We start from the raw sequence: 15,886 nt of genomic DNA, 5'->3' as shown, positions 1-15,886 counted from the left end.
TTTAAGTCTTTAAGCCACTTTGAATTTATTTTTGTATATGGTGTAAGGAGGTGGTCCAGCTTCATTTTTTTGCATGTGTCTGTCCAGGTTTCCCAGCACCATTTATTGAATAGACTGTCTTTACCCCATCGTACATTTTTGCTTCCATTGTCGTAGATTAAATGGCCATATAGGCATGGATTTATTTCTGGACTCTCTATTCTGTTCCATTGATCTGTGTGTCTGTTTTTATGCCAGTACCATGCTGTTTTGATTACTGTAGCCTTTATTTTTTATTATTTATAATCAATCTTTCCCCGCTCTTCCCCCCAAAAAAACAAACTAATCCTCCATCCAAAAAACAAAACAGGAATCCACCATTAACAAATTGGTATATATTAGCACCACGCTCTAACCAACTGAGCTAACAGGTCACCCCCAAATTGGTATAATATATTCTTCCTTTTGGTTTTTCTCGAGGGGACTTGCTTTGTTTCTTCAAATAAAAAATGTGCCCATTGTTTTGTGACTTGCCCCTTTCTCAATTATCTGGACATATTTCCATTATAGTAGACCTGCCTCATTTATTAGCTGTGTGGATGTCTAACAGCTATTCAAACCGTTCTCTGCTGACAGACATCTAGCAGTAGTATATGAAAGTGCCAGTTACCCACACCTTGATGAACAATGGGTATTAGGAGTAAATTTTATGATTATTTTTGAATAGGCGGTAGAGTCCATGGTTCAAAATCATAAGGCACAAGGGACAAACATCTACCTTTGCCACCCAATTCCTGTCCCTGGAGGCAGGCCTGTGTCGGTTTCTTGGGTATCCACCTAGGTATTTAGTACCTAGGGAAAGCATATTGCATTAGTTCACGAGAGCTGCCGTAACAAAATGCAGACTGGGGGCTTAAACAATGGCAATTTCTTTTCCCACAGTTGTGGAGGCTACAAATCCTAGATCAGAGTGTTGGTAGGTTTAGTTTCTCCTGAGGCCTCTCCATGACTTGCAGATGACTTTTCCTCTGTGTGCTCTGCCCCGCCTCCCCCCATCTATGCCCAAATTTTTTGTAAGGACACCAGTCAGATTCGATTAGGACCCACCCTAATGGGCTCATTTTAAAGGCCGTTTGTCCAAATAGTTCCATTCTGAGGGACTAGGGGCTGGGATGTTCAACATAATGAATTGGCAGAGGGAGGGGTTCAGCTCAGCCCGTAACACACACGTGTAGGTATTTACAAACTAGGATTTTGATACCTGTGTAGATTTAGCGCATACCTTAGTGGTTTTTAAACTTTTAAGCATCTTCTCAAATAATCTACTTTTAGCTAAAAAAGATTTAGATTAGTTGGCATTCAAGAGGTCTAGAGCTAGGTAGCAAAACTGATCAAGGCAACAGATAGATCTTTGTGTGTGTAGACAGGCGATGGAAGGGAGAGTAATCCAGTCATGGTGACTTAAAGGGACCCGGGGAACGGGGCTAAGTGACCAAACATGGTACTGAAATGTGGTAACTAAGAGGAGGAACAAAACTTGACTGAATAGCTTGGGCCTTCAAAGAAACTACAACTGATGAAAACGCTCTTCTTCAACCAGCAGCAAAAGGTAGCTGAAAATCTGATTCTTTGGGGGAAAGTAAAAGGTGCTTTAATTGGCCTGTGTTACCTATACAGAAAAATAGGGCCAAAAACAAGGGTTGGGGGGTGGGAGGGAAGCAGGTGGTGGCAGGAGTGCTGGAAGCAACCGCAGAGCCCCAAGGAAGCTAGCGGGAGAGAACTGTCTGGTGCGCCCCAGTTTGGGAGGAGACGGGCCTGTATTACAGCACTGTTGCTCGCCAACCCCAACCAGCGTTGGGCCGTCTGTGTGCTTCCACTGTTAAGGGCAAACTGCTGACCTCGGAAAATGGACAAATGTACATTTGACAGGCAATCTAGCAATTACAGTTGTGTGGAAGAGGGAAATGTAGAACTCCATCAATGGATTCAAGTTTTTGTCACCTTCATCCTTATGAAAAATTCCCTAGTTGAAGTTAAAACATCCTAGGTATTCCTTGTCTTAAAAGAAAATTTTGTGTTACATCTCTATAAAAACTGGTATAAGCTCTCACTGTAATATGGTATTGATGCCAGTTCTCACCATACCAGTGGCTTGTGGGGCAGTGAAGTGTTAAGTAGAAAATGGACCTGTGTAGTCTGGATTCTGAGAAGTCACCACTGGACCATCAACCAGGAAGAGCTGACGTGACGGCAGAGAAAGAACACGGGTGTAGTATGGGTACAGCAGAGATCCATGGTCTCTACATACAGGGAAAGTGTGGGCAACTATGAAGCATGCAAGAGGACAAAACCAGATTTGTGCATTTTATTTGGAACTCTCTAGGAGTGCTGATTACAAATTTAGTGCTCAGGGCAGCCTGACGCCCAGGGAGCTACCTACCTACCAGATCTATGCTTTGCTAGCTCTTCAGCCTCCTTAACCAGTCCTCGTCCCGTCCTGTCAGCTGTCCCCTCCACATGCCAGTGTGGCTTTTCTGCACACCTTCCAGCCCGGCATGCTTTCCCTATGCAGCCCACTGGCTCCTATGCTCCTTGTTTGACTTGCCTTCGAGCTCCTTCAAAGATGCAGTCAGTCATACATGACATTTGGCATTTAACTACAGTAGTATACTCACGCAGGGCTCTTCTTACTCGTTCCCATCTCACCTTCTCAAGCCTAGAGAAAAGGATCGCTGTTGTGCAGCTCAACCAGGTGTGACCTGTCTCTACCCTACAACTTCTGCTGAAACACCCGCTGCTGCTCCTGCTGGCCTGCCTCACAGCCCTCTGCATTCTGCGTCGGAGCGCAGAGCAAACTATAAATACGTATTTGGGTCTCTCCAATGAGCACGGCTGAAATTACTCCTAGATGTCTAGCTGAGTATCTTTGAGTGCTCCCAGAGCTCTGGCACCTAGTGTGAGGCGATCTGAGTTCTGTAAAATGGGGTAAGATAATAGGAGTATATTTGTTTGCAGATGGTCAACGGGAAATAGAATTAAAACGGTTATGGTGGCAGGGTGAGCAGCACTTTAAACATTCGATATTAAACTTCCACAATCTTGGACAAACATCTTTATTTAAGAAATCAAATAAATAGATGGGGTAAAAAATCATGGTAGCAACTTCACAAAGATACAAGACCAAACTTAGAATTACTTGCTCAAGTTATTCAGAATAGAAGAAAATTCAAGTGCTTATAATTAGCGTAGAAAGTATCTGGTTATTTTTGTTGGTTTTCAATTGACATTTACTCGTTCACAGTAGGATCCCACACTTGTTACAGTACAAGAGACCACCCCGCCCCGTCTGGTACACAGCCTGAAAGGCCAAGAGTGCAAATGTCAACGTAATGCAGGCTTTGCTTTGTTTATAACGCTACCATTGCCTTACAATGCTTTACTAGTACAGATATCAGCAGGTTCACTCCATCTTTAATACACTGAGGGAAACGAAATACAAGGTTTCGTTTCGTAAATATAAGTGACATAACCTGTCACTTTGGTCCCAAGCTCCCATTTTATAAACACGGATCCAGGATTCTAGAATGACAGCAGGATCACTGTTCCCAGTCTCTCACAGGGACATGCATGTGGCATTTGGCACTGCAAAAGCTGTTTGCTTCGGCTTCTTGGGTAGTGCTATGTATACTGCCTGTTCATTTTTATAACATTTCTAGATGTATAGCTAAGCCCATGTATGTGCTAGCAACTTCATTCCTCACTGCAGACGCTTTTAGTTTTAAATCTGTCTACCAAATCTTGACAATGACATTTGGTTCTGGATTGTTACATCAAGATCAAGCAATCCGAATGAGGAAAGTCAAAAGCTTATTCTCAACTTAAAAAATAAAGGTATTTCAAAACTACTAATACAGCCCTTTATAAATAACACTGTTCATAAGCAAATGTTGATCTGTTGATAATTCTAAGAACCGAATGTACTATTGTTAAATATACAAGGAATTTCATTAGTTTTAGATAAATTGAGAGTACAAGTAAAACTTTTCCAGTCTATTTAATCAAGTAACTTACAATGTACACATTCCTGAGCATACCCCATTGTAGTGACATTGTTTATTTCCGAATTTCTCTGCATTCAGCTTAAAAGGTGTTTCTTCCCAAGAAACTGAACTTTTCTGTCAAATGCGCTTGACCGAATAGGAGAATTGGGTTCATAAAATGGATTCATTGCAAACTAGGGGGAAAAAAGGTATCAGTGAGTTTGTCAAAGTGAAAAGACAGACAAATCATAGATCTCTAAAAGGAAATTATTTTAGTTTTAGATTAAATCATTAAAGACATTCCAAACAAGTCTTTTAAATTTTCAACGAAAATGTTCCATTGTTAAATAGTTAACTTCCCCTTAAGGACATTTTTGTCTTGGTGTTTTACTTTGGAGAAGTACGTGTGGCAAAACTGATAACTGAGGGTGGTGTAAGTGTCGCCTATGTCAGCGAAATTAACTTCCACGATTCACCCTGTGTGTGAAATGCTAACCTACGTATATTCATTATAAATATATGGATTAATCTGTACGGCCCTTTGGCTACATAAAACACAAACTAAAAATCTGCCATATGCTCAGAATTAAGAAAAAGTTACACCACACTGATACTAAAAGTTACTCTTGTAATTTTTTAACAATCAGGTTTTTTAATACTACTCCCCTTTAACATAAGGCTAAGTGATCAGTTTCTCAGATAACATGAGTGGGTCATAACGTTAAATTATTAACAATAAATGGAATCACTAATAAGGAAAACAGTTACCACCTTTTACTTTAATCACTTTGTCCATGTTTATAAGAGGGCAAAATATTTGCTACTTCTGACTAGGAATATTGTTAGCTGTGCTGATATGCAAAAAATCTTGTCCAAACACAGAACATTTAAATCATTAAGAACATACCGTTGTTAGCACTGCAGTTTAACCACTGACATCCTACTATTATTTTACTTTTTATAATTAAGTATCAAGACATGTGGGTGGCATTCGAGTGACTCTTTGATAATATATGAATCACTCCCTGCTGGTTTATGATCTATATTCATTGCACTATAACTTATTTGTAAAGTACATGGAAACATTTTAGATTAAAATCATGAAACAATTTTTCTTATGTAGACTGCCTCTTCTCTTTAGGGTTCCCTAATAAAATCAATTATATGCACCAAAAGAGGGAGAATGAAATCGATTTAAAAATAACCACCATGAGTTGTTTTCCTAAATAACATGATAACCTGGGGGTGAAGGCTTGCCTGATGAGGGAGATGCAGAGAGAGTTCTGGCTGGAGGAGAGCTAGTCTGAGATGAAAACTGTAGTATATAAGGGAGTTACTTCAATAGGCCCTTTCCCTGTCAAAATCTGAATCCCTTTTGATAATCAGATTTAAGAAGTTTTAGAACATACCATACCTTTATGTATAAATCATAGACATCAGTAAAGAAGTTCTTTATTCCATCTTCTTGCCTTATGTCATGAAGCATAATAAATCTCATATGTAAGATAATTAAGGCATAATCTTTCTTAGAAATGAAAACTGAAAAGCAATCAGTTGATACAATATTCTTCAAATTAGTCACATGCAGTGTATTTTGCGATGGAAAAGTTGAATACATAAACTGGGTTCAAAGTTAGGTTAGTTTTATCTTAAAGAGAACATAATCTTTTTAAGTTAGAAAATAAATACAAAATAAAAAAAATAGAAGTCCTGTAAATGGCAAAGCCTGGCATCCATGTCCCATGTTCTAGTTTGTTACCCCAACCTTTAGTTAGATGTCTTTATTCAAAAGGTAAGGATATGACCTGCAGTAACAAACGCTGAAACAAACCACTCATTGAACTTGTCCACCGTTTTCAAGTACATGTTGTTTGACAGCCACATATTCTCATCTACGAGGTCAAGGGCAGCGTGAGCTATGAACTGGTTCAGATGACGATGGTCGTCCTACGTGACAGTGAGAGCAGCACCAGGTTAACATTTCCATAGAGCGTCAAGAAAGCCAACATTTCATTCTGTAAATTCTATACATAGTTTTTCTTGTGGGGAGAAAGCACTTTCTGCTTTTACTTCGTTTATTATTGTCATCACGCTTATAAAAGATCTTCAGTGTTTTCACATATTCTATTTTTAAATTTGGTATCTGAAACTCAACCGATAGAAACAGCCAATTATAATTAAGTTATTTATAATTGTAATAATGAATGTGTTCAAGAAACTAGATTATTTTAATTTTGCAAGAAGGAAGTTTCCAATTTCTGTAACCATTTAAGCATGTGAAAAAAGAATACTACATTTAAACACAAAAGTAGATCCTCCTTTTGTGTTTAAAGGTCCTCCAAGACGCTTGTATCTTTTTTATAGGAAGACAGGGAAAAAGACCTAAGTGGTTATGGATAAAGGAGGGCAGTTTAGGTAAGCTGGGGCCGAGCCACAGAGGTGCTATTGGCACAAGCCAGGGTTGGGGTAGGGGGCCGTGCGCAGTGACAGCTGGTGAACGGTGGAGACAGATGAGGTGGCACTCCTAAAGGCTTGGCTTACACGGCAGGGGGGCCTGGGAGGGAGCAGCAGGAGGCCATGCTCAATCCCAGCAGTCAGCGGTCACCTGTGTGATGGCAGGAGACAGTCCTTTGCATGGGCGGAAATGACTTAACTGGAGAAGCTGGGAAAGTCCCACAATACAGAGAGGGAACTCACAACCTGCATGCAGCCTTACTCCTGTGGAATTTTACTTTCAAAATGCATTTTTCAAAGAACACCTCTGGTACGGGTTGAATTGTGTCCCCCACCAAATGTCTACGTTGAAGTCCCAACCCCCAGGACCTTAGAATGTGACCTTAGTTTGGAAAGAGGGTCGCTGCAGATGGAATTAGTTAGCATGAGGTCGGGCTGGAGTAGAGTGGGCCCCAATCCAACATGATTGATGTGCTTGTAAAAAGGGGAAATTTGGACAGACACGCAGGGAGAACGCCATGTGAAGATCAAGTTCTGCTGCTACGAGCCAAGGAACTCCCGGAGGCTGGGAGAGGCCTGGAACACATCCTGCCCTAGCCCTTCAGAGGGGGCACGGCCCTGCCGACACCTTCATCTCGGCCTCCTGGCCTCCAGACCTGGGAGACAACACATTTCTGTTGTTCTAAGCCACCCAGCTGGTGGTAGGCTGGGATGGCAGCCCTAGGAAACTAACCCAGCCTCCTTGCTGAGGAGGCCGAGGAAGGCGGCCAGCGGCCCCAGAAACCCTTGCAGAGCTAAAGCATGTTCACGTCAGTCCCGTTGCCATGATGCAGCTAATTTAATCCTTAGAGAAATGGATGTATTTTGTATCGGGCTCACAGTAGCATTTTCTATTATTTTACACTGATGATCAATCTTGAGATTAGGAGAAAACTATAGAAATGCTTTAAGGTGAGTGGTAGCAGGAGAAAGAACTAAGACCAACTCACGCGACAAAGTGTTTTTCTCTGCACTGCTTTTCCTATCGCCAGGCCACCGGAGTGCACAGAAGCTGTATTTAAGGAGCTGTGTAACACAACGTGACTACTGCTACACAGATACCTCAAACCCACGTTTTAAGCAGCTCATAGGCGTGTGGGAAAATTATGAGCAATGACACCTGTAGGATATCCCTTCAATTTCTGTATTTTAGTGGTAAGATCTGGTCATTTAAAAAGCATCATACACTGGGTATTATACATTACAATTAATTTCAAAAATCAATTCCTGTCTTAAAAGACATTAAAGTTTATTTTAGAGGTTAGGAGAAACCCAGCCTAACGTCAGTAATTAGGAACAGGACTAGTACAGAAAGACGGAAGGGACCCAGCTATTCTCAAGACTCGATGGCTCTGTTCACTCCGAATGCCGACGTGTTCTCGAACCAAGCTTGCTTTTCGGGAACCATTCTTGACAACAAGGAAGTTGGGTGCGTCACGGGGGAGGAGAGCATGTGGGCACCACCCGGCCAGTAGGTAATGCAGAAGGCCACTGAAGCTGTCGTAGTCTCAGGGGCAGCGGGAGGACAGGTAAGTGAAGTTCTTCTTTAACCCTCCCTGGTATAAAGGGATCTACTATGGATGTTCTGAGGAAAAATGTGATTCACTGGGAGCTGAACGGGTTTTCAGGGCATTTCAAGGCCGTGATGACTGTTCTTCCAGACCCACTATAGGTGGACCAAGTTTCCATGTGCTTAAGGAGTCCCTTTTCATAGTGGGTGGCACAGGGAACTGAAGACCAGGGTACATCCTGCTAGTGTGTGCTAAGTGTGTGCTGAATTAACGGATAAACGAACAATTCAGAGGACGTTCCCTGGCTGGCTTCTATCTCCGTGGGACTGCAGAGCAAGCCTCATTTAATTGTGGTGGATTCCAGTTACCTCATCTATCCAGATCTCTTCTAGTTCTAAAATCATACTACACCATTATCATTACAACAGCGTAACAATTCTTACGGAATTTTTTAAGGTTCCATACGCACTTTGGATTCTGCTTTTCCAGCTGGCAAAAACTCCATTTCAAAAACTGGATTATCGTGGTGGCCAACAATTACAAAATAGAAGCTTCCAGACATTGTCTTCAATATATAACTCCTAATTAAATGAAAATACATATTTTTAGTATTTAACACTGAAAACCAAAAATCGTTAACAGGCAATCTAGAATTCAATTTTTTACTTAACCCTGAAGTTGCAGAGAAGGCCACTAAGCTTGGCCTGCTTTTCCAGTATACTACCATAGATATATGGCTTTTGGACTATACAAATTATATACCTGTGATATGTCCTGTAGAATCCAGTACTGTATTTTCATAGGGAAATTGGAAGACTCTAATATGAAATCATAAAAACCAACATTCTCATGATCTGAAAGTTTGGAGCATTTAGGGCAAGCGGGGCTATACTTGGACTGGACAGGCTAGCATTAGTACTAACACCTGAAAGATTAATAAGGGTGCTGATTAGGAAATAATTGGCTTGCCTTACAAATTTTCAGGAGGCACGGTTCTGAGGAAGCTAAAACAAGTCTACCTCATGTTATTTACACAAAGGGGAGATACTATAGCACTTATCTACAGACTGCTGTATTTGTCTTCTTCCTACCTGACGTATGTATGCTACAAATTAAGTATTTGCAAATAGAAGACCTATGATATACATCTTCAAACACCATTTATGAGAAAGGAGGAAAGGTTTTGTATTCCAGAAAAGATGGAAGAAATCATAATCCAAAAAGGAAGAAATTCTGATGCATTAAGAGTACTTGGAATTAGGGTTGAGGTTTGCTCAAGAAATAAAACTAAGAGAAAACGGGGAGTGGGGGAGGAATCAGTGATTCTGTGGTTTTTCAGCACAATCAAAATCCAGACGGATGGATGGATTTATGTATGTATTTTTAGCACAGGGTGTTTGCAATCAGACAAAGCTAGGTTGAAGTCTAGTTCTGCCACCTACTAGCAATGTGACCACCCAAGAGTTCTTAATCTCCCACTCCCAATGTGTTCCCTTCCCAGTGAAACAGAGATAACAACTGAGGCAACAATTGTAGCTGCCTCAGGGTGGGCTTGAGGGCTACACAAGCTAATGCATGTAAAGCACCCAGCAGTGGATTGTTCATAAGAGATGTTCAGTAAATGTTACCTAGAACAACACGGAAGAGCACATGCACACGGAGATGTGGTGACTAGTAAGGCCTCCACGTGGGGTGGGACTCCGGATAACCGGGAGTGTACAGTCTCGGGGAGTGGACAGCTGAGGTGTGCCAGAGCACAGGGCGCATCAAGCCTCACTGAGACTTCTGCTGACTCACACACAACACGCAACGAAATCCAAAGAAATCTGAAATGTATTTCCCAATGAATATAACATGTTGTAAAGGAAATCAGGGCACAGCTGGCACTTTTAACTCTGGCATCGGAAGGCCGTATCCAGAAGAAAAGGCAGACAGGAGACTCTTGGCACGATGAAGTAGGATTTACAATGTGATTTGAGGCAGGGGTGGGCACATCATGGCCTGCAAGCCAAATCTGGCCTCAACCATCCTTTCACTCTCTTCTAAGGCTGCTTTGTGCCCTACAGTGGCAGAGACGCGCAGTTTTGACAGAGACCATCTGGCCCTTTACAGAAAAAGCTGGTCCCTGTTTTAGGGGAAAGATGAGAAAAAGGCCCAAATAGTAAAGCTAGATAACAAAGAGAAGCAGGAATGACACAAAAGCTTTGCAAAATTAGGAGAACTGGCAATAATTCTTTAGAGGAAGGGAGGGGAAGAGGGATGGAAAGTTGAAATTTTAACAAAGTCAACAATGACATCATTCATTTGTGCTGGAATAGGTTTCATAGCTGGAGTTTGCCAAGGGAAGGGCTTACTTTCCTCAGCACAAACATTTAAGAAGCAGCAGAAAAAATAAGACAGATACTTCCCCGCCCCCGCCCAACTCACACACATACGTTTAAGCAGCAGCAGAAGACAAAATATGCATAAGGAAGATTACCCCCCCACACACACACACACACACAACACTCACCCTGTATGGAAATCCCACGACTGGGAGAGGAGCACAGCGCGAAGTACAGCGTGAGGATAAACAGAAAGGGAACTGAAGGAAATACCGCATAAATTATATCACAAACGACCCAGCTGGGCAGAACTTGAGCTGCCAATAATTTGATTTCACCAACAGCTGAGGGAGGGAAGGAACTACTGAATTCTGACAAGGAAAAACTGCAAGGTAACGTGCAAGGGAAGGCAACCATATAACCGCACTGTCTCAGGAAGGGAGTGTCTACGATCATTTAACATTTGAGGGCTTACTATGCCGAGGGAGTGGGCAAAGGGGAGACACTCTAGAGCTCTGTGCTGTCCCATAGATTGAATTTGCTGCGGGAATGAAAATGTTCTGTACCTGTGCTGTCCAAGGTGGTAGCTACTAGTGGCTTACAAGCATTTGAAATGTGGCTAATGTGTCTGCAGAACTGAATTCTACATTTTATTTAACTTTAATTAATTAAAACTTAAATAGCCATATGTAGTTAGTGGCTACTGTACTGGACAGTGCAACTCTAGATCAATTTTTTTTTTAAGTTCTGTGACTTCCTCCACCTTCCCTCCACCCACGAAGTACTACTTAGAACTCCAATATGTAACACAAATAATACAAATAAAGCAACTGCTGTGTTTGTGTGAGTTGTGTATGTGTCTGCTCAATTTTCCCATCCCCTGAAACAGGGGTCCTGCGAGCATCTCCAAGGAAGACTAGGTCTGGAGGTGTGCAGGAGGTAGCGACACAAAACGTGGCAATGGATTAACTGGGGAATTGAGGATGTTTCCAGCATCTGGATGAGGTGATCAAGCAGACTATCAAGATGTGATGTATTCACGGAGAAAGGAAAAGAAAGGGAAGGAAGAGGGATGAAAATGAACATGTCACTTTCGAACATGGGTGGTAGCCACAAGAGCCCCCCTGCCCCCCCCCAAGATGTCCACATCCTAATCTCAGATACCAGTGAATGTCAATTTACAAGGCAAAGGGGAATTCAACCTACAGATGGAACCAAGGTTGCTTATCAGCTGACCCTAAGATAGGGAGATGATCCTGGATAATCCAGGTGAGCCCCATGCATTACAGGGGCTTTAAAAGTGGAAGAGGGAGGCACGAGAGGAAGTCGGGGAAATGGGACTATGAAGGATGGTCACGAGACGCAGCATTGCTGGCTTTAAAGATGGAGAAAGGGACCACGAGTCACAGAATACGGGTGGCCTCTAGAAGCTGGAAAGGGCAAAGAAACAAATTCTTCCTGAGAACCCCCAGAAGGGAACACAGTCCTCTTGACACCTGGATTTCAGCCCAGTGAGACCGTTCTACAACTTCTATCCTACAGAACTGTAAGGTAATGCATTTCTGTTGTTTTTAGCCACTAAATTTGTGGTAATTTGTTACAGCAGCCCTATGAAACTAACATACATATCAAAGCTGAAAAAAACCCCTGCAAGTATGAGAAAAAAGGAAATATTCAAGAAGTGTCAGCAAAAAGGTAGAAGGTGTGTTCTATCAAGAGAGTGGGGGCAAAAGGAGTTCGTTTACTGTGGGACATGGGTTTCAAAGCACTGTGGAAAAAGTTGGGGGGCGGGCAACAGTGTGTCAAAGTGAAGCTACGTAGAGCAATATGGCCACAAAAGTTTGGAAAAGAACAGGGGCTGTGGGGTTTTTCCAACTTGTACCCCTAACACAGAGCCCAGTGCCTAAGAAGAGCTCAGTGTTTGCAGACCGGAACTGCGAGGCGGGGGCTGTAGTTAGCACAGTGTGGGATGTCGCCGGAATACAGAAAAGGGAATGCAGGAAGGACAGGCGTGGTGGGATGAACTAGCCCAACATGGCTTTGACTCTTTAGTGCCTAGGCCTCGGGGCCTCAGTGGCCTCGCTGATAACGTCTGTTCGCGTGTACCTTTGTGAAAAGCTGCTGAAGTCTCTAAGGTACTTATAAAGAAATCCTCCATTACAAGGGACAGGGCTTCTTGGCTGAATGGAGGGGAGCCAGGACTCTCACCTGTGGTGAGAACAGCAGCTGTCTCGGGTGGCCAGGGTGACTTGAGCTGCTTTTGAGAGAGACAACTAAAAAAACCAACGTGGTGACACAAGGCGCTCTGGACCACTTTGAACTCCAAGAGTACGTGTACATAATAATGTAAGAAGTAGGGCACTAACGAGTAACGAACATAAAAATGGTACCTGGGACACCTGTGAGGCTAGCATCAGAAAAGCAAATGCCCAAAATGAGCTGAAATGTGTGCAATATGTTAAGGAAAATAGCCTTTTTAGGCTACAGTCAGGAAAAAGCAAGGGAGAAAAGTCAACTGCTTCAAGCACCTGGTGCACACTTAACAGAGGACGCAGATCTGCTGAACTTCAATTTTCTCCGAGAATGATTTTCAAACAGCACGTGTAGAAGGAACAAGTTAGGCAGGCTGTGAACCTCAACATAGGTATATTTTTAAAAATATAGACATTTCAGTAAGTACAGGTCTCCTGGTTTCAGCAAACTACCTTTCTTGGATTAACAAATATGATTGTATATCCAGTGACCCGTGACATGTGAGAAGTCGCAGAAACAGAAAAGAGCCACGTAAGTGTTATTCCTATTCCTGGCAGTCACTACCAGTTGATTAGAACTGGCTCAGGAGAGGAAACCCATTTGCCATCCGTAGGCAAACCCCTTTTCCATTAGACAGCATATTACATTTAAAGATAAGATTGTGCTGTATACCACCCCCCCAAAAAGACCCCCCCCGCCGCCAGTTTAAACATCCTCAGTTCCTTCAGTAGCTTTCCTTCAGAAACAAAGGCTTATCTCCTTAAGTCTATAATTGGGTACTTCCAAAGAGATTAAAACACTGACAGAAACATTAATATGTATTAAATGGCTGTCTTTGATCAGACACCATACTAGGAGCTTTTATTATACATTAACTCATTTAATGTGAATCTCTAGGCAAAAATAGAATAGGTTATTAATCATCCACGTACTCCTGGCATGAACAAGTCATGCCAAGCTTACCTGTTGTGTTTTGAAGGGAAATACAGGAGACAGTAAGTTATTGTAAGAAATAATTCGGTATCTATGTAAAAACAACTAGAGACCTGTAGCCTGGATGGTAACAGTCTGTGGTATCCCCAGAGCTACAACAGTGCTGGAGCCCAGGAAGCACTCATTATATGTTGAATAAGGGACACAACTCATAGCTGATTTGAATGTTAACAACGGGCTCCATGTCAGCACAGGGTCTCTAGGGAACTTTGAGGTTGACCTCAACCTAGTACAGCTCAACATTTGAATCAGTAACTGTGAGGTGAAGCCAGCTTATCACATTCAAAGATAACACGCTAAGGGTAGCTAATTTATTAGAAGGCAAAAAGTCAGGATTCAAAATTATCTCCACTGCTAGAATTAGGTGAAATTAACAAAACAGAATTTAAAAAATTGCAAAATACAGTCCTATACTTGGGCTTGAAAAAAAAATGAACTGCACAAAAATAGGATGAGGAAAACCAAGTTTAACAGCAGTTCACCTACAAGAACCCAAAAGTTTCCATTTATTGCAGGCTCACTAAGAGGCAGCAGTCTGATACAGTGGTCAAAAAAAGCAAATGCAATTCTAGGCTGCATCAAGAGAAGACAATGTCTTTACTAATACATCAACTCTGGGGAATGTTCTGGGAATCTCATTTCAAAAAAATAATCAATAACTGGTTTGAGTGTGCTGCCAGGAAGGCAGGCTCTAGGCTCAAGAATGCTCTGGAAAAAAACCTACTGAAGGAACTGAGAATGTTTAAACTGGGGGATGGGGGGAGATTTTTTTGGGGGGGAATGGCGTAGAGCACAATCTTATCTTTAAATATAATATGCTGTCTAATGAAAAAGAGATTTGACTACAGATAGCAAATGGGTTTCCTCTGCTGGGCCAGCTCTAATTAACTGGTAGTGACTGCCAGGAACCGGTGCTGAGGGATTCTGAGAACAAGTGGGGTCAGCAGGAAAGAGCGCTGTGATCAATTATCCACTGCTACTGCTACGGGCTTGGGAGAGGGCAGTTGCCTACTTGGGTACCAAGTATTTGCATTTTTGCCACCATCCAAATCCTACCCTCTAAGGCCCAGATGAAGTCACACTTTTTCCACAGAGATGTCCTTGCTCGCTTCCATCTTCAACCACCTCTCCTTTTTCTAAACTCTTTACTCAGTGAGCAATGCATCTTAGTTCTTATCCAATTCTCTGGCTATAATGTTTTCATTATTGCTTCTGGAGAGACTGGTTCCTTTTCTAATGAGATTTATGCATCTTAGAGATCCGACTCAGCTTTATCTTCTTCCTCACAGCATGCAGAAACGGTTGGTACTAAAAGTTTAGTTCAGTGATTGTCAACCAGGGGAGATTTTGCCTCCTAGAGGCGATCTGGCAATGTCTGGAGACATTCATGGTTGTCAGAACTGGTGGGGAGGTGCTGGGGCATCTAGTGGGGAGAGGCCGCCGGGATCCTGTTAAACACCCTACAGTGCACGGGGCAGCCCCCACAACGAAGAATTTTTGGGCTCCAAATGGCAACAGTGCCGCGGTTAAGAAGCCCTTGGGTTAGCTGGGTAACCTGGTGAAAGGCAAAAGAAAGCAGCAAAGCCCCCGGAGCTGGTGGATACTTGCAGGCTGAAACGCCGTGTGGATTGGCTGAGTGGGCTGTGACGGGCTCAGCCAGCCGGCGGATGGCCGGGTCCGGCCCGGCTGCCCCAGGCCGGAACATGGTGGAGATACAAGGCCAACATGCGGGTCACGCGGGGCCTGGGACGTCCCCCGTAGCGCGTCCCCACTTCCCCCCTCCCAGCTCCATTTCCTACCTGCGCCGAAACACCAACAACGGAAATACCCAGTCAGTTCCCGCGGCAGGGACCCGCGCTCCGCAGCTTCAGTTGGGACTCCCTGAGCAGTCTCGCGAGACTCTGCCGCTGCGTTAGGGTGGTACGTGGGCGGAGTTTCCGGTTGGAGCGCCGCAGCCTAGCGCATGCGCTGTAGCGCTCCAGGCTAGGGCGGCTCGGCCTGGCGGGTCTCAGGAGGGGGGCGGGACCGGTTCTGAGCAGTGCGGAGTGCTTTGGTGCCTCGCCTTCTGCAGCCGCCTCTTTCCCGATCTCTGCCCTCCAATAGCAGCAGGTGAGAGTCGCGAGTGGGCCATGACCCCGCCCACCCTTCAGAACCGCGGAGAAAGGAAGTGCTCTTCTTTGCCGGAGTTCTTAGTTCGGAGTGGGAGTTCCTAGTTCGGAGTGGGAGGCAGAGCGTTCAGCTCCCTAGTTCCTCCGGATGCCCCCAACAAAGGCAGGACTCAGAGCGGGGATTC

The 15,886-nt window shown here is 43.4% G+C and overlaps 2 protein-coding genes across 4 annotated transcripts in view; one reads left to right on the top strand and one right to left on the bottom strand.

Moving 5' to 3' along the window:
• Nucleotides 1–3,076: 3,076 nt before the first annotated feature.
• Nucleotides 3,077–15,540, bottom strand: TRAPPC2 (trafficking protein particle complex subunit 2). Of its 2 annotated transcripts, none has more exons than XM_033110706.1 (5): nucleotides 15,393–15,540; nucleotides 8,493–8,604; nucleotides 5,822–5,966; nucleotides 5,434–5,519; nucleotides 3,077–4,213 (listed from the first exon to the last, which is right to left on the bottom strand). In XM_033110706.1, exons 2-5 carry the CDS (start codon nucleotides 8,583–8,585, stop codon nucleotides 4,115–4,117), a joined length of 423 nt encoding a protein of 140 aa, XP_032966597.1. In that variant the 5' UTR covers nucleotides 8,586–8,604; nucleotides 15,393–15,540; the 3' UTR covers nucleotides 3,077–4,114. The 2 variants fall into 2 exon arrangements, with proteins under 2 accessions (XP_032966597.1, XP_032966604.1); XM_033110713.1 differs by lacking the exon at nucleotides 15,393–15,540 and adding an exon at nucleotides 10,536–10,558.
• The window catches only part of OFD1 (OFD1 centriole and centriolar satellite protein), a 35,184-nt gene continuing 34,695 nt past the window's right edge, over nucleotides 15,398–15,886 (top strand). The window contains exon 1 of one of the 2 annotated variants that reach the window (XM_033110666.1): nucleotides 15,398–15,702. The gene's annotated coding sequence lies outside the window, so the exon portion shown is untranslated. The remainder of the gene's footprint in view (nucleotides 15,703–15,886) is intronic. The other variant, XM_033110684.1, reaches the window with a different exon arrangement.

Source organism: Rhinolophus ferrumequinum, chromosome X, assembly GCF_004115265.2.
Source record: "Rhinolophus ferrumequinum isolate MPI-CBG mRhiFer1 chromosome X, mRhiFer1_v1.p, whole genome shotgun sequence".
Lineage (NCBI taxonomy): Eukaryota > Metazoa > Chordata > Mammalia > Chiroptera > Rhinolophidae > Rhinolophus > Rhinolophus ferrumequinum.
This window is presented reverse-complemented; position numbering and strand designations above follow the sequence as displayed.

Excerpts from the sequence above, each read along its gene's own strand:
- TRAPPC2 (XM_033110706.1), bottom strand. The coding sequence starts at position 8,585 with ATGTCTGGAAGCTTCTATTTTGTAATTGTTGGCCACCACGATAATCCA. Across the intron at positions 5,967-8,492 it reads CTGGAAAAGCAGAATCCAAA|GACGACCATCGTCATCTGAA; the intron begins GTGCGTATGGAA and ends ACTGTCACGTAG. Across the intron at positions 4,214-5,433 it reads TCTATGATTTATACATAAAG|TTTGCAATGAATCCATTTTA; the intron begins GTATGGTATGTT and ends TTTTCCCCCTAG.